Genomic DNA, 24,415 nt, shown 5'->3' with positions numbered 1-24,415 from the left:
GCAACTTGGCCATCGTACCTTCTGAAGACAGAGGAAGAGGAAGAGGTTCTTGCAGATTGGTGTGTGTGTTGTTGGGTGTTATCTCGATTCTCGATCCATATGCGGTTTTCAGGTGGAACGAAGCCCTAGGTCACAAAGTATCCACCTTTGTGCGTGCACGTATGCCCAGAGAATCGGAATGGGGCTCGTACATAAAAATCTCGAGTGACATTGGGGGAAAAAATAGGAAAAAGCCAATTTTAAAAATTAATTCATTACTCGGCTCCGTGGGACCTGAGCTTGAGGTAAAATGGCTCCAAAATGCTTTTTTTTTCACTCTTTTAAAGGTAATTATTATTATGGGTCTGATTTTATTTTACACCGTTCATGGACATCGGTCGAGATCTTTTTGGATTCGAACTCGATATAATCGCCAGAAAACGATCGATTGTCGTATATTTATTACCTCTCGGCATATCGAGTCGTTTCACGTTCGCGCCATCAGTATATTTGCGCTAAAACACATTAATTCCCATGGCGGTGTACGCGACGGTGTCTTAATTCCATGGCGGTGTACGCGACGGTGTCTTCATTCTATGGCGGTGTACGCGACGGTGTCTTAATTCCATGGCGGTGTACGCGACTGTGTCTTAATTCCATGGCGGTGTACGCGACGGTTTCTATTAAGTCAGTGGTGTATTGATCTGGTTTCTCAGCAAGTCTATTGTTCCTAATTTTCTGCAATTTTCTTTTGAGCTAAACTTAAATGAAGTAAAAATATATATATATAATTTGAAAGTAGCAAGTAAATAGACCGAACGAATTAATAATTTTGTAATGCTGCGCCGCATCTCACAGACCTGTGACAAATGTACAGGAAGAGGAAGAGGACGACACGGAAGTGCAGCTCATTGGAAGGGGTTTTTTCTTTTTTTAATAATTGTTTTATTCCAACGAGGAGGAAGGGTTGTGTCACCATGGGTGAAGAGTATTCTTTGCGGGGACTTTTGTCGTTTATCGTTCCTGATTCCTGCTACGAGCGGTTCTTTGTGCAATTTGATGTGTTACACGGTACGAATGGGGCATCGCCATCAGTTTGACCTGTCCTTGTAATGTATGAGTTTGGGTTGTCACACCTGTCACACGTCACTCGTCCAGGTTTCAGTGGATTTGGATCAATTGAATGGTAGTTAATGGTATCTTTCCGAATGGTCAGCTCAGGCAGAGGGCCCATGTGGCCCTCTCAATGCTTAACCACCCTCTCTATTTGCACATTCCTTTTGAAACTGAAAGCGTCGACGCATGATGCTCGGACAGTCTCTTCATGTAGTCCATTCCAAGCATTGAGCACTCGATGAGAGAGAAATAAACTGCTCTCCTCCTGCTACGAACCGCAGGATGTGTCAGTTTCCAGGAACGGACTTCGACCACGAAGGTTCTTCAGGAGAAACATGAACCCCACTCTCACCCCGAACCCTACCCCTACCCACACCCCCTTCGACGTCGGCAACTGAGATGACAATTGGCAGATGTTTGAGTTGTTTTGTATTACGCACCAACCACCCGCCCCATTTCCCCCCTTTTTTTGCAGGTCCTTGTTTAAAAATCCTTCTTAGCAAATGTCTCGGCTTGGGGGTCATCGCCGGATCTGTCATGGGTAAGTTGAACTGGTGAGGGTAACCATGGATTAAGAGCTTCAGTGCTTGATCCAGCACATCCATCGTGTACGTTGGGGTTTGGCTGTCTTATACTGTCATTTATAACTGCTGGGCTGCCAGGATGGCCTAGACTAGATGTTTGCACATTTACCTCTCAGCTTTCTGGTCCAGGTTTGAATCCCGACCGAGCTATAAACGGTCATCTCGGTGTTTCACAGGCACGGTCATTCATCAATGTGTGTGCCGTCCCTCGGATGGACGTTAAATGGGCGTCCCGTCTGCTGGCATTAGTTGGTGGACGTTAAAGATCCAATTGTGTCCTTCGCGAAGAGTAGGCGAGCTGTCGCTGACACCCTGGACAAATTCCAAATTCCTGCCTCAACTTAAAGGCACTGGCATCAATCGCACAGAACGCCGTCAGCATGAAGCCAACAAAAATGAAGAACAATTGGTCCTGCGAGTGACTGCCACTGGGTTTGATGTCCAGTTTTTACTCCATTGATCTAAGGCACATGGAGGAGTTTGTACATCAATTGTATAGAGGAAAATAAGGACATTATGAGAAAGAATTGTTCTTTTACATTCATACAAGGACAGACTTTGTACAAATCAATAGTGTGTGGGATTTTTACTTCGGTTTGTTCCACCATGAGCCAAATGCTCAAGCGGGAATGCAAGTACCAAATATTTATTCCCAAGCTTAAAAAAAAAAAACCGGGGCATATTGTAATTTGTCTGTCCGTCCTCACGTTATCTCCTCCTAAAGGGTTGGGAATAATTTCATCAAACTTGGGAGCTATGATCACCACATGGCAATAAGGTGCACCTTTTTTGGATTTGACACTCGGTTCATGCCCCAGAGGGTAGGGACTGGGGGCACAGGGGTCAAAATGGAAAAATATTTTATCTCAAAATTTGATATTGGGTCATTCTTAGTGGAACAATGTCATCTTTCAACTTTGCTTTCGGTGGGAAGTGTGCGGATTTGCGATGATGCGCAATCGCCTTCGCTCTAGTTTGTGTTGCCTTGGAATAACAAGTGATGTTATGGGCAATCTTTTTTTTATGGATTTTGCTGAAATGTATTGTTGTTTTTAATTTTTTTATTTGCAGTGAAGGTTCCACAGATTGTGAAGATTGTGAAGGCACGAAGTGCTGTGGGTATCAGCTTCAATGCCATCCTCTCCGAACTGGTTGCAATTGGTGGCACAATCGCCTACAGCGTTGTAAATAAATACCCTTTCAGGTTTGAGAGGGCTGGTGGGGGGAAGGTGTCAGCATTTTGTACCATGAATGTGAAATCTAAACGAGATAATTCTCCACATCTTGCTTGCTCTTTTTCAGCTCCATTTGTACACATGAGGTTGACACAAATTGATATTTCCACGTTATGGAAACATCTTGTATTCTAGATCTGATCTGCATTTGCCCTCTTTTAGTTTATGTTGTGGTATGAGACCTGCTTACCTAGAATACATAAACTTTCTATCTTGTTACCTCCACCACCAAAGGTGGATGGAAGTTATGTTTGTGAACCTGTCTGTCCGTTTGTGAACAAAATATCTGAAAAAGTTGTGGACGGATTCAGACGAAATTTAGCAGAGATGTAGCGTATGTGACACCGACGAAATGATTAGATTTTGATGAAGATCCGGATTCGGATCCGGCTACTAGAATTTTTAAAGTGGTTCTTCACCATTGGAGGATAGGGCCAAAAACGATACATAGCAGGATATCTGAAAAAGTTATGGATGGATTTGGACGAAACTTGCCGGACCGGTTGGGTGCCTGACAAGGACTATTCGATTTGATTTTGGTGAAGATCTGAATATGGATTCGGATATGAGAATTATTTAATTTTTTAAGTGATTCTTCACCATTTGGAGATAGGGACAAAAATGATACATAGCAGGATATCTCAAAAAGTTATGGATGGATTTGGACGAAACTTGTTGGACATGTGTGTGTGACACGGAAGAATCGATTCAATTTGGGTGAAGATCCGGATCCAGTTAGTAGAATTTTTAAAGTGATTCTGCACCATTTAGTGATATGGCCAACCAGGTGGAGGTATGCTCTCTACTGAGTGCCATTTTCGTTTTTATTTACTTATTGATATTTTGTCATAAATTTGACCAGACTTGATGGTGTACTGGTTAGAGCGTCCGCCCTGAGTCTGGGGGCTCAGACTGGCTGAGTCATACCAAAGACTATAAATGGTATGTGGTGCTCCCTTGCTTGACGGCCAGCATTTAAAAAGGATAGAGCACAGACAAACAACCATAGGTTGGCAGCCATTGCGCAACCTTGATGGGCCTAACGGCCTCCCCCTGCATTGCAGTTCCTGAAGGAACTTGATTTTTTTTAAAGGTGCGTTACTTATCACCGATATAATCAATATTCTTTCGTAAAATGTTTCACGAATGAAATGTAGAAAAATAATATGAAATAGGCAAAGTGGAGGAAAGCAAGAAAAACCGGAGAAAACTAAATAACTGAAAAGTATGTACAGCAATCCAAACACATAACGTAATTGTGTCAACACCACATAAAACTACTTGAACAAACCTCAAATACCATCACTTAACTTGCACGGAAGTTGTTGCTTTGAATTTGGCTCGATGGTCGTGTCATCATGAGGTATTCGGCGAATCAGACGATAACCCCTGTCGTGAATCTCGTTGGTTCCCTGTATCACTTTTTATCTCTCGTTTGTTATCCTCGTTGTCTTTATTGGTTTCTAGTGTGCAAAAGATATCAGGAAGTGAAAGTTTTCCTTTTATTTTGGCGAATAGACCCAAAAATGCAATATGACCGTCGTTAGTTTTCGGTAAATAAGGCGGCCTCCCTTCGGTAACGCAGGTGGTGACGTAGTCGACACGATTTCCAAACACGGTGGGGTATAGAGTTTCTTCTTCTTCTTAATTTTGGTTGTTTTCTCTTGCGTATATACATATTTTGTTTGGAACGAACTTTTTGTTTGGTATTAAATCATATAGAAAATGGGAAATAATTATACAGAATTACCGTTCTGTATGTACCCCGGTTTAGAATAGGTACACCGTATCCCTGCGCATCGTAAGAGGCGACCAAGGGTTGGCGTCAGGAAGGGCATCCGGCCATAAAAACATTGCCTCAAACAGGGAACCATGATTGTCATGGGGCCCGCAAGGCTAACCCCCGCTCTAGCGGGGAAAATGGCCTTAAAACGATCATTCATTCATTCATTCACCGTACCTGATTGGAGGGAGTGTTGCCGGTCTGAGATTACAGTTTTGGCTGAAATTTCGATATGGAATTTTGTTTTTGAATATTTTTTTGCAGAAACGTGTTCTGATGTCTCCATGTTTGTCTATGTCTTCAGCGCCTGGGGAGAGGCACTCTTCTTGCTGATGCAAACTCTCATTATCGGTTTCTTCACCCAGCACTATGGAGGAAAAACGGCTAAAGGTTGGATCTGTTTTGTAATTGCACCATCAGAGATGGGGTCCTGAGGAGCGTCATGAGGCTGTTTGGTTGGTACGGGCTTGAGACGGGGCCTTGTTTTGGACAATACGTGATACAACTTTTGTATATAGAATATCTATATAATTGCTGATGCATGGAGAACATTGGTACCACTCACTGCTCCAACATTGTTTCTGGTTTAAAAAAAAAAATTTTTGGTTTATTTCACCAAGTTCATAAATATTGACTTCTGTGATATTTCAATTTCATAAATATGAGTTCTCTTACATATTTACTATTTCATAAATATGAGGAACTTAACACTAGAGGGAGGCCATAAGGCCCATGAAGGTTGGGCATAATTTCACGAAACATATGGATGTCTGTCCGTAATCTATCCTTTTTAAATGCTGAACGAGGAAGATGATTGAAGATTTTAAATGATTTTAAATGAGCAAGGAAGCAGCACGTACCATTTTTTGAAGTCTTTTGGTACGATTCGGCCGAGGCTCGAACTGCCAACCACCCTGATTCAGATTGGAGTCTCCAACCATTCCACTACCTGGGTATGATTGGCAGAAGGAAATAAAATTATGGTTAACGGTTAAAGTGGCTGGTTTAATATCTTGGGGTCGTGAGTTTGAGCCTCTGTTGTGCCATTGAAATAACATTAAATGAGTTGACTCAACCTGTCATCTATCTATAATGCCAGTAATCTCTGTGTGTCTGTCTGTGTGTCTGTGTGTTTGTCTGTGACCGCTGTTTCTCGACAACCACGGGTCCGATATACTTGAAACTTGCCAGGTATATTGCTGGGGACCCGAGGATGTGCCTTTTCAAGGTTTGTAATTAATCGGACAAGTACCTACCGAGCTATGTCCAAAAAACGCTTCAACCAATCAGAGAGCAGCGAGCTATCACGTGTGCCGAACCGTTAATGCAATGCAAGCGTTAATGCGTTAATGCAAGGCTTTTCTTTTTTTCCCTCTTCTCTTTCTACTTTTCCTTGCGATTAAATTGCAAACAGCCAAAATACGTTGGCGCTAATTGAATAATTGGCCATTAACACTAAAATAATCGTAACTGCGATATGCCAACTTCCGGACAGTGCAGCCTTCCATGTTGTTGTTGTTTGCAGCAGCTGTTTGCAGCAAGGCAAGGCTTTTCTTTTTTTCCCTCTTCTCTTTCTACTTTTCCTTGCGATTAAATTGCAAAAAGCCAAAATACGTTGGCGATAATTGAATAAATGGGCATTAATAGATAGATAGATAGATATGCGATATGCGAACTTCCGGACAGTGTGCGCGTTACGAGCTGACCGCCATTACGGTACGTAATTCGATTTCTTATGCGCATTATTTCTCCCAATTCAGTCAGAGCGAAGGGCGGAAGCGAAGAGCGTTGTTATTTTTTGTTTACGGGCGTACGGGCGGGGTAGAGCGTACGGGTAGCGTTTTTTTTTTTTTTTTGGCAAGGAACGGGCACCCACGTACGGGCAATGCCCTAGTCTATCTATAATTCCAGTAATCTCTGTCTGTACGTTTGTCTGTGACCGCTGTTTCTCGACAACCACGGGTCCGATATACTTTTAACTTGCCAGGTATATTGCTGGGGACCCGAGGATGTGCCTTTTCAAGGTTTCATATTAATCGGACAATTACTTACCGAGCTATGTCCAAAAAACGATTCAACCAATCAGAGAGCAGCGAACGATCGCGTGTGCCGAACGTGGAGGACACACTCTGCCTCGGATGGCACATTTGAGAGCGTATTCATTTATTTCACGTTTGCAAACTATGTTGGCGTTAAACTACGTTTTAAAACTAATAAAACCGAATTTGCGATTCATTCGCTTTCCTGCGCGTTTGTGCACGCGATGGCGATTTCTTTACCAAACTCCGGAAGCCGTTCGCTTTGGACCAAACCATTGCATGTAAATAGAGGGGGGGGGGGGGGGGTTCTGTGGTCGTTGCGAATGGACCAAACCATTCATGTAAATAGAGGGGGGGGATTGTCACTGTACTCGCAAGCCGTTCGCCGTTCGCTTTGGCGTTGCGAATGGACCAAACCATTTCATGTAAATAGAGGGGGGGGATATAATTTTAGATAGATATATAGTACGGGCATATATATAGTACGGGCATGCCCTAGTACTTCCAAAGTCGGTAAAATGAGTACCAGCCCAGCCATGCTTCCATAAATTACACAAACAGCCACAGGCTGCATACAATACAACAATAAAAGCAACTATCGGCGACGCCTCTTTGCGGTGGTTGTACCCCCCGCCCCCCCCCCCAACTCTAGTTGAGAATATGTTCTTTTTCCTATCGCTTTCCTAGAGATACTGGGATAACACCCTCCCCCACAACCCCTTTTTCCCCTCCTCAATGGTCTGATGTTGCTTCCCATTTGATTTTAACACGACATGATATATTGTTAGATGAGCATTTGTTGTGATTTATTTTACCTAACAAACCTTTGAAGGCAGAATATTAAAATATTTTTCGTTTTTGGTGTAAGGCCTGATCTTCCTGGCACTTTACCTGGCTGGCCTGCAGCTCCTGCTATCCCCCATCACACCTTTGGGAGTCATCACCTTCCTCCAAGCCCTCAACATGCCTGCAATCATTAGCAGCAAGGTGACATGACTTTTCGAAAGCAATCCTGCCATCTTTTGGTAACGTTTATTTTTTTTTCCACTTTGCGCTCGTGTGATGACTCGTATGCAAATTATAGTTAGTTTAACGTTTTGTACAGTGTGATCATTTTATTTTGTTATTGGTCTTGAGTACAGTGCCTTCAGAAAGTATTCACACCCATTGACCTTTTTCACATTTTGTTGTGTTATAGCTTGAATTTAAAATGGATTAAATCGAGATTTTTTGTTACTGATCTACACATAATATCCCATAATGTCAAAGTGGAATTATTTTTTTTAGAATCTTTTTACAAATTAATTAAAAATGAAAAGCTGAAATGTTTAGAGTAATAAGTATTCAACCCCTTTGCGATGACACTCCAAATGGAGCTCAGGTGCATCCAATTTCATCTGATCATCCGTGAGATGTCTCTACAACTTCATTGGAGTCCACCTGTGGCCAATTCAATTTATTGCACATGATTGAGAAAGAAACACACCTTTCTATATAAAGTCCCACAGTTGACAGTGCTTATCATCCCATAAACTCCATCATGAAATCCAAGGAACTGTACGTAGAACTCCGAGATAAAATTGTGAGGAGGAAAAGATCTGCAGAAAGGTATAAAGCAATTTCTAGAGTTGAAAGTTCCCAAGACCACAGTGAGCTCCATCATTAGGAAATGGAGAGGATATAGAACTACCCAGACTCTTCCTAGAGCTGGCCTATTCGACTAAACTGAGCATGAAGCATACAGCCAAATCAACACTGGAATGGCTTCAGAAAAAGAATGTGAAAGTCCTTGAGTGGCCCAGCCAAAGCCGAGACCTGAATCCCATTGAGAATCTGTGGAAAGACTTGAAGATTGCTGATCACCGACACTCCCCATCCAACTTGACAGAGCTTGAGCAAATCTGCTAGGAATAATGGGAGAAACTCCCCAAATCCAGATGTGCAAAGCTGATCCAGACATACCAAAGAAGACTCGAAGCTGTAATCGCTGACAAAGGTGCTTCTATGAAGTATTGGCTCAGGGGGCTGAATACTTAAGTAAACTAGAACGGCACTCAGTAGAGAGCATACCTCCTCCGCCTGGTGAACTGTTTACATTTTGTATCTCAGAGTAGACCAGAAAATTATATTATATTGTCACATATGCTCCATTCTTGCCAAATTTCGTCCGTATCCATCCACAACTTTTTGAGATATCTTGTTCACAAATGGACAGACATACAGACAGACAGGGGTGAAAACATATCCTCCATCCACCTTTGGTGGTGGAGGAAATTAGATATTTTTATATTTCATTTTTAATTATTTTGTAAAAAATTCTAAAAATAAATTCCACTACGACATTATGGGGTATTATGTGTAGATCAGTAACAAAAAAATCTCAATTTAATCCATTTTAAATTCAGGCTGTGACACAACAAAATGTGAAAAAAGTCAAGGGGTGTGAATACTTTCTGAAGGCACTGTATGTGGTGAGACATTTGTGCACAGCATTGTGTAGATTATTGTTGTCGACAACAACACAGAAAAATGCAGTCACCTCAGACATGATGCACAGACATTGGCACGGCTAGTTGGTCAGTGCTTAATCACAATGTTATTGCATTCGGGGTTATTGCACAGTGATTGTGCCACTCGAGCATTTTGCAGCTTTAATTTCTCAGAGACTGGTTGCTACACCATGATTGCACTTGTTGATTCCTCCTAGATTGCCCTCCCTTACCACAGTTGTTAGGGTTATCCCGGGTAGCTCTTGGAAATCTATAGGGGGAAGAACATATTCTCGCTCAAGATTAACATGACGAGATGAATAGAGTTTTGTACAAATGAATGTAGCATTGGACGAACTATTGTGAGATGACAAATGCACGTGAAAACAATTGTGACTAACCCACCCGCCCCCATTCACCCAACTCCTCTTTGTCACGATGAATGGCAGCTGTTGCAGGCTGGGATGGTCTACAGGACTGGTCACACGGGGCAGCTATCTGCCATCACTGTGATTCTTGTGTCTGCAGGTTCACTTGCTCGCATCTTCACTTCGCTGCAGGTGACTCCCAAAAGTACAATGTTGCTTTTAAATGATTGTCTTAAGTTATCAATTGGATAAAGATTTTGCCCATTTAAATGAATTTGCTTAGAAATGATATTTTTCTCCTATTTCTTGTTACCAGTACGAAAGTTTGTTTTGCTTTCGTTGCTGTTTTTTTTTGTATACAAAGTATTTTTTAGGTTTTGCATACATGGAGGAGCTGGAACAGCTTTAGATACTGCAACTCACTTTCTGGCTCAATACTTTTTGTATCTACAGGATGGTTCAAAAGTCTTGAAACATAGGAAATAATTACTTTTACAGTAATTACAAAGAAAAACTTCAATTGAGTATTACATTCAGAATATATTCTTATAATATGTGTTCGATATGTTGTCCTTCAAAGTTCAGACATTTCTGGACTCGCTTTTTCCAGTCTACGATCACTTTTTCAAGGATATCGGGCTGAATTTGAGCACATGCGTCGGCAATGCGTTGCTTCAAATGATCTGTGTCCCAAATCTTCACAGCAGAGACTATGGCTTTGAGGTGTCTTCAAAAGTAAAAATATAGCGGTGACAAATCGGGGGACCGGAGAGGCCACTCTACTGGGCCATGGCGTCCAATTCAGTGCCCTGGAAATTGGGTATCGAGCCATACTCAGACATTTGTAGCGGAATGAGCCGGTGCTCCATCTTGCTGAAAGTATGTGGGAAAAACATCACCTTCCATCATTATTTATCGAAGGAATAACAATTTCCTGAAGCATATTTAGGTATTTGTCACCATTCAAAGTCCCCTCAATAAACACCGGCCTAACATTCCGTGTGCCCCATATTCCAGTGAGGGTTTGTGTCACACCAATAACGGTAGTTCTGACGGTTCACCTCGCCATGCACATAAAAGTTCGCTTCATCGGGGAACAGTATACCTGACGCAAATGAGTTGTCTTCTGCTATCCTCTGAGTCGCCCATTCACAAAACTGGATTCGACGTTCGGGATGCCTGACTGCTTCGGTTGATGCCTCTCGAGCTGGACATTCTTTGAGTGCTCTTCAAAGGGCTCCTCTAAAACGCAGCTAACACATATTCGGAAGTGGTCCCATCAGTGGATGTACGTGGTTGGCCAGAGCATAGTTTATCCTGAACGCTACCGGTCTCTCTGAATCTTTGCACCAACTTCGATATAGCACTGTGTGTGACCGGATGATCTGGATGTGTCTCATTGAATCGTGCTCCACATCACGTAGGCTTCCGCTCCAATACTGTAATACTAGCTCAATCCGATCTTCCAACGAGAGATTCATGGCTCATACATTGATCTGCAAAAGAAAAAGAAAAGTAATTATTCCCGATGTTTCCTGACTTTTGAACCACCAGGTTTTTTTTTGGGGGGGGGGGGGGGGGGGGGTTTAACGACAATACGTGCCTAGTTCATTACATTTCCCTTTGTCTCGATCGGTTTTCTTTTGCTAATGATAGACATAAAATCCAAAACATTTCTCCAAGACTGGTGATGTAGCTTGTATACAGCAATTTGTGGATGAAGGGCCATTTACATGTTTGTGAGGTCAGGGTGGTAGTTAGAATTTGAGGTCTCAGCACGATATGTGTTTGCATAGTTTTTAGGACTTGAACCATATATTAAGTACACGTGTTTGGATAAATTTTGGTGTACGGCCCGCGTGAGAAATGGGCCTGATCTCTTTAGATTGAGTTAAGCTAAGGTTGTCTTGTCATGTCTCATGTGTTGAGCCCGGCGAGAGGGAGGTTCCCCAGATGTCCAAAACATGATGACCCCATATCCACGTTGCCGATCTTAAATACCACGGGGGAAGAAGCAGCTCTGCCCCTCGGCACTTATTGGGTCAAGGCAGACTTTTCAGCATGACCCACCATTGAGTGGTGGCATGCATGCCATGGGCACGGCGCTGATTAGGTTCGGGAATGGCTGAGAGTCACTGCGTGAGTGTGTCTTGCCATTGGCTGGCACCTGCCGGGGCTGGCGTTAGTACCTCAAGGGTGACAGTGGAGGCAGGGAGAAGAGGAAGTGTCCGTAATGGTGGAGGGTAATCACTCAATCTTGTCTCTTCTTTCTGGCATCTCTTGAGCTTTTGGACACTAGCAGCATTCACGGCTGGCACAGTCGGCCCTCACGAGTTTTCCTGTTCCACTGGGTGTTTTTTTTTTTTTTTTTTTTTTTTACTGCTTTTCCACATTTGCCCGGTTCTGTGTGCATGGTTCTTGTGTCTTGGCCCAGAGATGAGATTCGTTTTTTTGCTTATTAGTCCCCTACCGGTGTCTGTCGGTCCGTCAGTCCGTCACGCAAAGAAAAGCTTTCCGGACTTTTTTTCTAAACTCTTAATGCTAATGATTTCAAACTTGGTACATGGTTTCGTCATGATAAGTTACAGATCAAGCTCGAACTTCACGACGTTTCGATCATTTTTGACAAAGTTATGGCACTTTGAACTTTGGGAATTTCCCCAAGTTTTCCGGACTATAATTAGGAGTACGGTAAGTCATAATACTGTCTTATATGACAGTGCTACCCAATGCCGGTAGGGGACATGTATTGCAGCGCAATACTCAGAATGCTTGTTGTAATAAGTATCGTGTTTATGTATTGTCCAGGATTCGGTGTTTTTGTTTTCTTGTGCCAATTAAATTGTTTTCTAAATTGTTGCTTTGATTCCCATGCTAACATATGGGATTGATAACCTTTGGAGACATAAATCGGGTAATCACTTAATTATAACCGTTGCACCTTCAAAATAGGAGATGACGTCCCACATGGTTGCCTCATCTAAATTTAGTCTTAACCCAGCTATCCGTGTGATAACAATTCCCATTGTCCAGTCCCATTAATTGCTTGTGCTTTAGGGTTTAGTAGTGTATACACGACAATATAAAATACATTTTGTGGAGGTAACGTTGTAGTGAGGTAATTTGGGCCCGATCCTTTCGGGAGCAAGGATATATGGTGTCTCCTAAAAAACACCCATCCGGATTGGACCGGTTTGTGGCAACTCAGGTAGCTGAAAGGGGTAGTGGAACCATTTGTGAGATGGATGATCTTGTCTTTGGCCAACCTCAACCACAAACTACACCCGAGGGAAAAGGGTGGGAACACAGTGTCGCTGAAACAGTGGAAGGCATGTTCCTTGTCTGGTGCATGACACTGCAGTCCAATTCTTTCCCAACCACTTTTGTATCCATTTTCATGATATAAGTGGGCACTGATATTTGTTGTCAGTGCTTATTAGCTCAAAAAAAAAAAAAAAAAGGGGCAATTTTTTTTTTTTTTTCTGCAAATTTCAATTTTATGTCTATTTGTACCCTCGCCTGAGGAGAGGGTATTGCATTTGAGTGTCCGTTTGTTTGTTTGTCTGTTTGCACAGAATAAATACGATTCTCTTTGCAACCGTTGATCCGATTGACAGGAAATTTTCACCATCGGTGCAACTCCACCTGTATAATTTTTTAAAATAATTATGACGTCATAGGTCACTTGGTATGGGCGCCATCTTTGAAAAACCGAAAAGCTTTGCATCTCTATATCTCCAAAAACGCTGCATAGAAAAAATTGAGACATGGCTCATTGTAAAGAACTCTCCACGTGCAATAACATATGTTGATGATGATGATGATGTCATAGGTGCCTCCATTATGACGTCATAATTCGACAAGTACAAAACTTCATCCAATCAAGATGAAATTTCTTGAGCCTCATCTGGGGATAAATTGGTGGAGGAAAAAAAATAATGCTGTTATCAGTCACATGGTTCGGCCGCCATATTTGTTTTAACACAAAAGCCTTAACCATTGAAAACACGTCCTGGCGAGGGTTTGCAATCTGATTGCTCTTTCTAGTTATTACTTGGTCTTCCTTCCTTTTGGTTTGACATCTCACCAGAGGCTTACTTGTACCAAGCACAGGAAAAAGTGCTTTTCCCATCTGGCATGGGGTAATCCAAATTAAAAATTCACCGTCTCCTTTGAGGTATTCGTTAAAATATATATTTGAAAGGAGCCGGGTTCTCCTTCCATAAACGCTTTATTCGAGTTTCTGCTGTCGAAGAATCCGATATAATACACTTATTTATTCATTTATTTTGTCTGTCTCTCCGACTATTTTCTGAAACTACTCGACGAGGGACCATAAGCCCCACATCATTATAAAGGTCATTGTCCAAGGAGCTCCGGTTGTATTTTTTTTTCCCATTTATCAATGACCTTGTATGTTTTTGTTTTTTAATTATTTGGCTTACTTGTATTTTATCCGCTATATTTTTTTTACTGAAGAATCATTAGATGACGGAATCTCTCGATTGATTTTTAAACTGTTTTTATTTCACCTTCAATATTGTTCTTTACGAACGGCAATAGGAATGTCAAGAACAGGAAGAAAGGGGGAAGAGATTGTGAATAAATTCCATTGTTTTTATGCTTCCGTCGACGAAGTTGCTGGAGGCATGTTTTCGGGTTGTCCGTCCGTCCGTCCGTCCGTGATAGGTTTTCATTACCGCGATAACATGAGAACGGCTGAAAGGATCAAAGTCAAACTTGGTACATGTATGTATAATGATGTAAAGACGAACCGATTAGATTTTAGGGTTACGAGGTCAAAGGTCAGTTTCTGTAACAGGTTTTTGTTACCACGATAACTTAAGAATGGCTGAAGGGAACTAAGTCAAACGTGATACAAGTATGTATAATGATGCAAAGATAAATGGATTACATTATGGGGTCAAGAGGTCATGCTAGGTAAAGTTCAGGGTGGAGTTCAGGACCTGGGGTGGGGAGGGCTTTTAAGACTTGGGACTGGGAGGGGGAGTGGGGAGATCGAGTACTTGGCATTGGGTGGGGCTGGGGGAAGGTTTGAGGATGAAGAACAAAAGGGGGTGGGGTTGAGTACTTGGAGTGGGGAGGGTTTGAAGATTTGGGATTGGGGGAGGGGGTGGGCTTGAAGACTTGGGATTTGGTTGAGGATGTTGAGGACTCGACGTCACATTTTACATTACGTGGAATTTCCTTGTGTTCCTGCTCGTAATAACAAAATGGTATTGATGAACAGGTAATGATCAATATACGTGGAACAAAAATTTGTTAATTTAATCACAAACTTGCCCGTTTAAAAAACCCGTGTTTCCAAGATTGAGGACATTCCACTACTACTATAAGGACATTCCACACTACTACTACTACTACTACTACTACTACTACTACTACTCCGCATGCACAGCTTAGGGGCATGTCTGCAGCTTTGGGGCTTGATACATTTGCACTTTGTTCCTTTGGGACAAGGGCAATTCGAGGGTAGGGCAGGAATTTTGGAATGTTTTGGTCATGGTTCTGGCAATAGCTCACTTAGTATTGGCGAAGGATACCAGGTCAATCTTTAACATCGAACTAATACCAGCAGACGGGTCACCCATTTTAACATTCATCCGATGACAGTCCATTTACAAAATCACCCTGCCTGTGAAAAACCAGCACAGTTTATAGCTGGATCGGGATTCAAACCCAGGCGAGACAGCTTAGAGATGAGTGTGGGTACTTTATGACTCCTGCCAGCCTGGATACACAAAAGGAAATATAAATATGAATGAATGAATGATCGTTTTTAAGGCCATTTTCCCCGCTAGAGCGGGGGTTAGCCTTGCGGGCCCCATGACAATCATGGTTCCCTGTTTGAGGCAATGTTTTTATGGCCGGATGCCCTTCCTGACGCCAACCCTTAGTCGCCTCTTACGATGCGCAGGGATACGGTGTACCTATTCTAAACCGGGGTACACCCCGGGATCATTCATCCCAGCAAGCTGGTACTCAATTTGCCGACCTCGGAAGGATGACAGGCTGAGTCAACCCCCCTGGCGTTAATTCAGCGATCGACCGGGATTCGAACCCAGGATCCGCGTATCCCAAGCCGGCACCCTGACCGCTCAGCCAACACCAGGCCTGGGTACACAAAAGGACATATAGCAATATAAAATATAAAAGTACATGGAAGGAGCACACAAACAACATCAACAACAATTACGTGTTGTAAAAAATCCTTTTTCACATGTCTTACTTCTTCATTTTTCATCCTCATTCACACTCAGATAGACATGCAGTAGTTTTGACGTACATCATGCTGTCCTCTGATTAAATGCGTCAGCGGAGCAACGGGAGTCATGCCTATAATATTAGGTGTACCGGAAAGTAATGTCGTTCTTCAAAAACGGACACACCGCTTAAAAAAACGACATTACTTTCCGGTACACCTAATATGTATGAGCGAGAACAAATTCAGTTTTAACTAGAACGGCACTCGATAAGAGTGCCTACTCCACCAGGCTGAACAGTTTTCTTTATATCCCACTGATAGGCCGTATCTGGATTCGGACTTGAACCAAAATCGAATCGGCTTGTTCTTGTCACCTAACCAACTCGTCCACCAAGTTCAGTCATAACTCGTCCACAACGTTTTAAAAATTTTATGTTATATATCGCTTCACTCAATGGTGAAGAATCACTTGAAAAATTAAATAACTCTCGTATCCGAATCCATATTCAGATCTTCACCAAAATCGAATCTATTTGTCCTTGTCAGACACCCAACCAGTCCACCACGTTTCGTCCAAATCCGTCCATAACTTTTTGAGATATCTGATATGCATCGTTTTTGTCCCTATCTCCCAATAGTGAAGAATCACTATAAAAATTCTAGTAGCCGGATCCGATCTGACAGCCGGATCCGATGAATCCAGATCTTCACCAAAATCTAATCATTTTGTCCGTGTCACATACACTACCTCTCTGCCAAATTTCGTCCAAATCCGTCCACAACTTTCAGATATGCTCACAAACAAACAAACAGACAGGTGAAAACATAACCTCCCTCCATCCACCCTGGGTGGTGGAGGTAAAAATGGTTTTCCTTGGCTTGGAATCACCAAGAAAAGTTTTTTTTTTTTTTTTTTTTTTTGATAGGGCTTTAAGCCAGGTCACGTCTACCTACATTTGGGCATGCCTTCAGGAGCTGCTATTGCCATGTTGTTTGCATTTCAGGAAACTGGGGATGAATTACTGGTGCTCACGTACGTTGTTGCATCTTGCTGCAATGGCATCCTGGTGTTCCAGCTGATATATTACTGGAATGTGCATCCAGCCGTAAAGAAGAAGAAGTAGCCAGGTTGGATTGTTCCATTGCTGGGCAAAGGTGTTCACTGCCTTGTAATCAGGGGGAGGAGAGATACCATGTCTGATCTTGAAATGTATTCCTCCACTATCACAATCAAATTTGACTTACACTCACTGCAGTTTACCACTGTTTATGGTGTGCAAGGAATTAATGGCTTGTGTGAGTGTGTGTGTATGTATGTATGTATGTATGTATGTATGTATATATATATATATATATATATATATATATATATATATATATATATATATATATATCAATTATTGTTGTTTTTTTTTTGTTAAACCTGTGGTACTTGGACCAGCAATTTTGTATTTCATATCATCTGTAAATAGTTTTGTTGTTATGGTTGTAGTAAAAAATTGCAAACTGTTGCAAATTGTCTTACAGATTAGTACATAATCATTCTATATAAACCAAATTGATTTTGTCTAGGATCGGTGTTGATGAAATTTAAAATCAAGGTGATCGAATGTGGATGTTCAGCATGTTTAGGAAAAATGCAATTGACATTTTCTAATATTCCGTTTTTGTTTTGTTTTCCGAGCAGTTGAAAATTAAAATTTGTGCAGAAGATGAGATCAAATGCCAAATAAAGGAAATGAAGCATAATATACAAAGCATGTCATGGTTTGAAACTGAAAAGCAAGCCACGGCCTAGACGTATGCACTATACACTCACCTGAGCTAACCTCGGTTTGAATCCCAACCCTGGATCAAAATAAACTGGACGGATGGCCACTCCAACATAGGACTGTAACCCTAACCATGAAACTGCTTCAGCAGCACCGATGCTTTGTAGAGAACATGCATGGTACATGAAAATATAATTCATTCATTCATGTACAGAAATGAAAAAATCTTATGCGGAGCAAAGGTTTGATGTTTGGCTGGAAACCAAAGTCTAGGAGTATGATTTTAAGCTTGGCCTGTTTATATTTGAACCTGGGTTTCCAACATGAACCAGGGCTTCAGATCAAAACAAAGTTTGTCTGATGTCCTTATAATTCATATAAAGGTACATTCTTTGTCCTACATATGATGTGTGTATATTTACAGTGTCCATAGAAAGTCTACACCCCTTTCAAAAAATTTCACCTTTTGTTGCCTTAAAACCTGGAATTAAATTGCAATAAATCAGACTTTTTCCACCTTTATTTGCACATCATAACCCACAACTTCCAAGTGAAAAACAAATTCTGCAGATTTCAAAAAGTAAATAAAATACAAAACTAGAATATCTTGGTTGGATAAGTGTCCACCCCCCCCCCCCCCCCCCACCCGAGTTAATACTTGGTGGAAGCACCTTGGACAGCAATTACAGCTGTGTCTGTTGGGAAAGGTCTCTACCAATTTTGCACCTTGATTGGGCAATATTTACCCATTCTTCTGTGCAAAAATGTTCAAGCTCAGTCAGGTTCTGTGGGGAGCGTCGATAGACAGCAATCTTCAAGTTATGCCACATTTTAAATTGGATTTAGGTCAGGGCTCTGACTGGGCCATTCAAGGACATTTATCTTTTTGTTCCTTGGCCACTCCAGTGTAGCGTTGACTGTGTGCTTCGGGTCGTTGTCACGCTGAAAGGTAAATTTCCGTCCCAATTTCAGCTTTATTGCAAAGGTCAGCAAGTTTTCCTCTCAGATTTTTCTGTATTTTGCTCCATCCATTTTCTCTTCTATCCTGACAAATGCTCCAGTCCCTGCTGATGAGAAACATCCCCATAACATGATGCTGCCACCACAATGCCTCACAGTAGGGATGATGTTCTTCAGGTGAGGTGACGTGCTGTGTTGGGTTTGCACCAAACGTTTTTGCATTTAGTTTTGCATTTTAACGATCTTTGGAAGATCTCGCGAGATCACGGCGAGGTCACGTCTTTTCGAAGCTGTTCCATGCGCTCACGCTTTCGAAGCTAAGTGATCCTTCTCAATTGTGTTTTTGTCGAGACTGTATCTATCTTTCGGTGTGTGTACCTATAGCGTATCTTTTGGAAAACTTTCGGTGCTAATTTTTCGTACATGTATACACAATCGTCGGTTAATGCGTATCGAGTATTCTGCGGCCTAGTACTCGTAGGCTTGGCTACCGTACCATCTCCGACCTTGTGGTTTTGTTTTTCTCTCAGCGATTCGTCGAATGCGCTGCATTTATTTTCGTTCTCTGTTTCGTCCCAGTCGTTCACCACATACCTCCTTGTTTAATATCTCTACTCAAAAAAAAAAAACCCCAAAAATATTTCCTTCCCAGGTCTTATTCGTTTATTTGTTGTTCTTTTTTGTTCGTTCGTTCTTCGTTCGCGATCACGTGGTTAGAAATGTATAATCTCTCCCCTGAACAACTATTTTCTCTCATATATTATAACACCCTTTTCTTCTTTTCCTACAAAAGGATGCTTTCGTCTTGCTCACCAAATCTATTCATTCCAAAAAATATATATAATACCATCTCTTACAGTTCCTCCTTTCTACATTCCCTAAACTATCCAGAACTCCACCCCTCCTTCAGTGTCCTCAAACGTATTTTTGACTCGAAGGTCTCAAACTCATTTTGCAAAAAATGTTCGTTTCCCATGAATCGTACACTTTTCAAAATCCAATCTCACCCCTCCCCTCCAAATCCTCCCCATCACCCATCCCTTTCAAATTTCCCCCCTTGCCCCTTCCCTCCCCTCCCTCCTAAACTCCCCCCACACCCCTCCCCTCCGAGACTCTCCCTCGCTCCTCCCCTCCGAGACTCCCCTCTCACCCCTCCTCCTCAAAGCATCCTCCCTGCTTCTTCCCCCTTCCAACTTTCACCTTCATCTCCCCCAACCTTCTTCCTCGCTCTTCCCCCTCCTCAAATAACACCTCACTGTGCCTCACCCAATCTCCATCAAACCTTTTGTCCGCCCCATTCTTCCCTTTCTCCAAGCTATTCTGAAATCTCTGACACACCTTCAACAGCTCTCCCTACCTCTTCCTCCTCTTCCACATCTTACCCGACCCCTCCCCCCCCCTGTTCTGGACCCGATGCTCCCCCTTCCTCTTCATTAACGGTATGGACCTCAAACATCCGGGGCCTTCGCTCAAACTTGACTGATCTCTCCATACAGGTTGCTTCTGACAAACCAGATGTGATCTGCTTAACAGAAACTTTCCTCCTTCATGATGTCTCTGATGCCTTGGTATCTCTCCCAGGTTACTCCCTCCTCCGGTATGATAGACCTGAGCCTCGTCCTGGAGGTGGGGTTGCTATCTTTATAAAAAACTCTTCCTCACTCGCCCTCCACTGCCCTCTCTCCACCTCACCCCCAGGAATACCTTTGGCTACGGCTTCCCCTTCGCTCCCACCTTTTGTTCATATGTGTGTTGTACCGTCCACCAAACAGCGATGACTCCATCTACATCTCGCTGTCTGATAATATGGACCAACTTCTATCTACCCATCCCAACTCTCTCTTCCTCATATGTGGTGATTTCAATTGTCACCATGCCAGTTGGCTGGGTGTGGGTACCTCTCTCACCAGCCATGGCTCTTCAGCAAAGGACTTCTGCGACTCACTGGGACTGACACAATCTGTCAATTTCCCGACCCGGATCTCAGTCAACGGAGCATCTTCTCTTCTGGATTTGGTTATGACAAACTTCCCTGAAAATGTCTGCTGCTCTTCTTCTGCTCCAATCGGCTCATCTGATCATGTGCTTGTCAAAGTGGACATCTCTCTGACCATTCTCAGAGAGCCTCCTCAGCGTCGACGAGTCTGGCATTTCACTCAGGCCAACTGGCACGGTCTTCAAGCAGCCATCAATCATCTGGACTGGTCTCCCATCTCTACCGCCTCTGACATCAACTCATCCTGGGAATTCTTTCAAAGTAAATTGCTCTCTCTCATGCACAGATTTATCCGATCTCGTCTTCAGTTGTCATACCCTTCCTCCCGTCCATGGTACACGGAATCTTGTGGTGAGGCTGTTGCCCTGAAACAACTTGCTTTCGTCTCCTGGAAAGCAAATCCAACGGAAGGAAATCTCATTTCCTTTCACAAAGCCCGAAACAAGTGTGTGTCCACCCTCAGGAGAGCCAGGAAACAATATCTCACCGTTCTCAAGACCGAACTCTCTTATCTGTCTCCCTCTTCCAAATCCTGGTGGCGTCTGGTCAAATCTGTTTCTGGTGTTTGTTCCCCCTCCATCCCCTCCCTCACCTCAAACGGCTTAACGGCTGACTCCGCACGTGAAAAAGCTGAATGCCTCAACTCTGTGTTTGCCTCTAAATCTTGTGTCCCAAACCCATCCCTCTCTGTACCCACCGTACCCAGTCGTACCCAGCTGCTCCTGGACTCTGTGTCCTTTCCTCCTGACAAGGTGGAAAAGTTTCTGTCAACCCTCGACTCTGATTCTGCAACTGGTCCTGACGGCATCAGCCCACGGGTCCTAAAATCATGTGCTTCCGCTCTTTCACTCCCTCTTTCTGTTCTCTTCACCCTCTCTTTTGCTCAAGGTCATCTGCCATCTGCTTGGAAATCAGCCAACATCACCGCTTTGCACAAAAAAGGTGCAAAAACAGATCCCAGCAACTACAGACCAATCAGCCTTCTCCCAATTATCAGCAAAGTCATGGAATCCATCATTGCTTCAGATATGAAATCTTTCCTCTTCTCCAATGGCTTGATCTCTGATCATCAATTTGGTTTCAGACCTGGTCACTCTACTCTGGACATGCTGCTTCTGCTTTCTCAACAATGGATGGAGGTCCTCAACGCCAAACAGGAAATTAGAGCCGTCTCCCTTGACATTTCACGTGCCTTCGATACGGTCTGGCACCCTGCTCTGCTCACCAAACTCTCCTCCTTTGGTATCCATGGAAATCTCCACGCATGGCTGGCGGACTTCCTCTCTGGTCGTAGTCAACGTGTGGCCCTGAATGGGTTTCTCTCATCTCCTCTTCCTGTTCAGGCTGGAGTTCCCCAAGGTAGTGTTCTGGGCCCTGTGCTTTTTCTGGTCTTCATCAATGATCTCTCTGACTCTCTTGAAAATCCTCTCTATCTCTTTGCTGACGACTCTACTCTCTGTCGCTCCATTCCTCATCCCTCAGATCGGCAGTCTGCAGCCTCCTCACTCTCTGCAGACCTGGACAAAATCACAGACTGGGCAAACAAATGGAACATGTCTTTCAATCCTGATAAATCTCACACTCTTACGATGTCTCTCCGAAAAGACCAACTGGAAAACCCTCCCATCCACTTTCTGAATAATCCTCTCCAAGAAGTTCTGTCACTCAAGCTTTTGGGTCTCACTATTTGCCATGATCTTTCATGGGAAAACCACATTTCAAATCTGGCCTCCAAAGCCAGTCGCCGACTGGGCATCCTCCGTCGTGCGAAGTCCTTCCTTGGCACACCTGAGCTCCTCACCACATACAAGGCTTTCATCCGCAGCTCTATGGAATACTGCTCTCCCCTCTGGTCTGGTGCTCCTGCCTCACACCTAGCCCGTCTTCACGCTGTTGAAACCAAAGCGTTCAGAATCATTGGAATCTCCCGCGATGAAGCTAACTCCAAGGGCCTTTCACTCACTCACCGCAGGCAGGTTGGTGGTCTTTCCGTCTTCTACCGACTCCTCTCTGGCCTTGCCCCCCCCAGCCCTCTCTGGGCTCTGTCCCCCAAATATTCCTGCAGGTCGCACAAGATCTGCCTGAAACCCTCTTATGGTTAAACTGCCAAAATCAAGACTTTCTGCTCACCTTCACTCCTTCGTTCCTCTTTTCTCCCGCCTCTGGAACAAACTCCCTCACTCTCTTCAATCCCACTCCACCCTCCAAGTCTTTAAAACAGCTGTTCACCACCATCTCTTATCCTCCCCAATCCAAAACCTTGATCTTTTCTACCCCCGCTAATTTCGGTCTCCTTGTGTTTTATACTTCTCCCCCCCCCCCCCCCCCCCTTCCCACGCCTCCTGCCCCCAAGCCCTCTCCCTCCCACACTTCTCCCTGCTCTCAAATGTTGTGGTTGTGTGCTTCCCCTTCTCTCCCCATCTTGTCTTCCGCTCCCTCTTTTTGTATATTTTGTTTGTCTGGTTGATTTGTTTGTGAAATAAATGTTAGCTCTTTCACGAGCCTCGATTCAGTATACCAAAAAAAAAAAAAAACCCCTAAAAGTTCCATCTAGGTTTTGTCAGACAACAAAACTTTTTGCCACATGGCGTCAGAATCTCTGGAGTGTTTTTTGCATAATGGATTCCTTCTTACCACCCTACCATACAGGCCAGACTTGTGGAGTGTTTGGGATATTGTTGTCATATGCACACAGTGACCAGTCTTTGCGATAAAGGCCTGTAGCTCTTTCAAAGTTGCTATAGGCCTCTTGGTGGCCTCTCTGATTCGTCTCCTCCTTGCTTGGTCATCCATTTTTGAAGGGACGGCCTGATCAAGGCGTGGTCTTGATTGTACCATACACCTTCCACTTCTTAACGATTGTCTTGACTGTGCTCCAAGGGATATTCAAGACCTTTGAAATATTTTTTAGGGCATCGCCCATCGGACAGAGCCGTATAGAACAGTGTTTGTCCGTCTGTATGTATGTATGTGTGTATGTATGTATGTATGTATGTATGTATGTATGTATGTCCCCTCAAACGTATACCAGAGCTGAGAATCTGGTCACATGACAGGGTGATGTGATTACATCTGATGTCATTATGGCGGTGCTGCGGCTGACTGTCCTCGAACCACCATTTTGATTTATATGCCGTTAACGCCAAACATATCGTCGAGCCTGTCATATATCACAATCGCCATGCTCTTCCTTTGTTTTTCATTCAGTGTGAAACACAAACAAACCAATTGTTAAAATAACCATCAAATATTGAAAGCATCGGCGTTACGTATCTTCCAACAATATGGTATAGGCCTTAGGCATTATGACTCGCTGTCCGCTTTGGACAAATTAAGCCCAAGTTTCTTAATACAGTGGTATCGTTTCAGTAGTATCGTTTTCGTAATAATCATAATATTATAGTAAATATAACCATAACACTTTAATCCCAATGTCATGAATGGAAAGCTGATGGATTTAAGTGGTGTAAAAGCGGAAGTAAGGAATTCACCTCGGTTTAAAAAAAATATATGTAATTTTTGTAATAATAACGTAACGTTATTATAGTAAATCTAATCGTAACACTAATCCCTTTGTAGTGACTGCAACGTTGCTGGAGGTTCACTATACATCTTATATATATTAAAGTAGCGAAAGTTTGTGCCGGGCCGTCATGCTACGTCATTACGTATATGATGTCATTTACGGCGTAAACACCTGCTCACTTCGAGAGCTGCAGGAAAGGTCATTCCTCTTTGGGGTACATAGATTACAGTCGATATATGGCCGGATCTCAAGAACATTGGGTGTGTGTTCATTTACCAAGTTTCTTGTGGAGAGATCACCAAGTGGTTTAAGCATTCGAGCAAGGACTCCATTCAAAACCGT

At 43.0% G+C, this 24,415-nt stretch overlaps 1 protein-coding gene across 1 annotated transcript; it reads left to right on the top strand.

The window, feature by feature from the left end:
* The first annotated feature begins 855 nt into the window (after positions 1–855).
* On the top strand, positions 856–17,568 carry MPDU1 (mannose-P-dolichol utilization defect 1). Its single transcript, XM_068124447.2, has 7 exons — positions 856–1,050; positions 1,571–1,636; positions 2,751–2,883; positions 5,002–5,087; positions 7,605–7,723; positions 9,675–9,785; positions 16,824–17,568. The coding sequence occupies exons 1-7, from the start codon at positions 957–959 to the stop codon at positions 16,941–16,943; spliced, it is 729 nt and encodes a 242-aa protein (XP_067980548.2). The 5' UTR covers positions 856–956; the 3' UTR covers positions 16,944–17,568.
* Positions 17,569–24,415: the final 6,847 nt, after the last annotated feature.

The sequence above is a fragment of the Myxine glutinosa genome, chromosome 8, assembly GCF_964187855.1.
Source record: "Myxine glutinosa chromosome 8, kmMyxGlut1.1, whole genome shotgun sequence".
NCBI classification, from domain to species: domain Eukaryota; kingdom Metazoa; phylum Chordata; class Myxini; order Myxiniformes; family Myxinidae; genus Myxine; species Myxine glutinosa.
This window is presented reverse-complemented; position numbering and strand designations above follow the sequence as displayed.

Coding starts and splice junctions, on each gene's coding strand:
- MPDU1 (XM_068124447.2), top strand. CDS start 957: ATGGGTGAAGAGTATTCTTTGCGGGGACTTTTGTCGTTTATCGTTCCT. Junction 2,884..5,001: donor GTAAATAAATACCCTTTCAG/GTTTGAGAGGGC, acceptor CTATGTCTTCAG/CGCCTGGGGAGAGGCACTCT. Junction 9,786..16,823: donor GCATCTTCACTTCGCTGCAG/GTGACTCCCAAA, acceptor TTTGCATTTCAG/GAAACTGGGGATGAATTACT.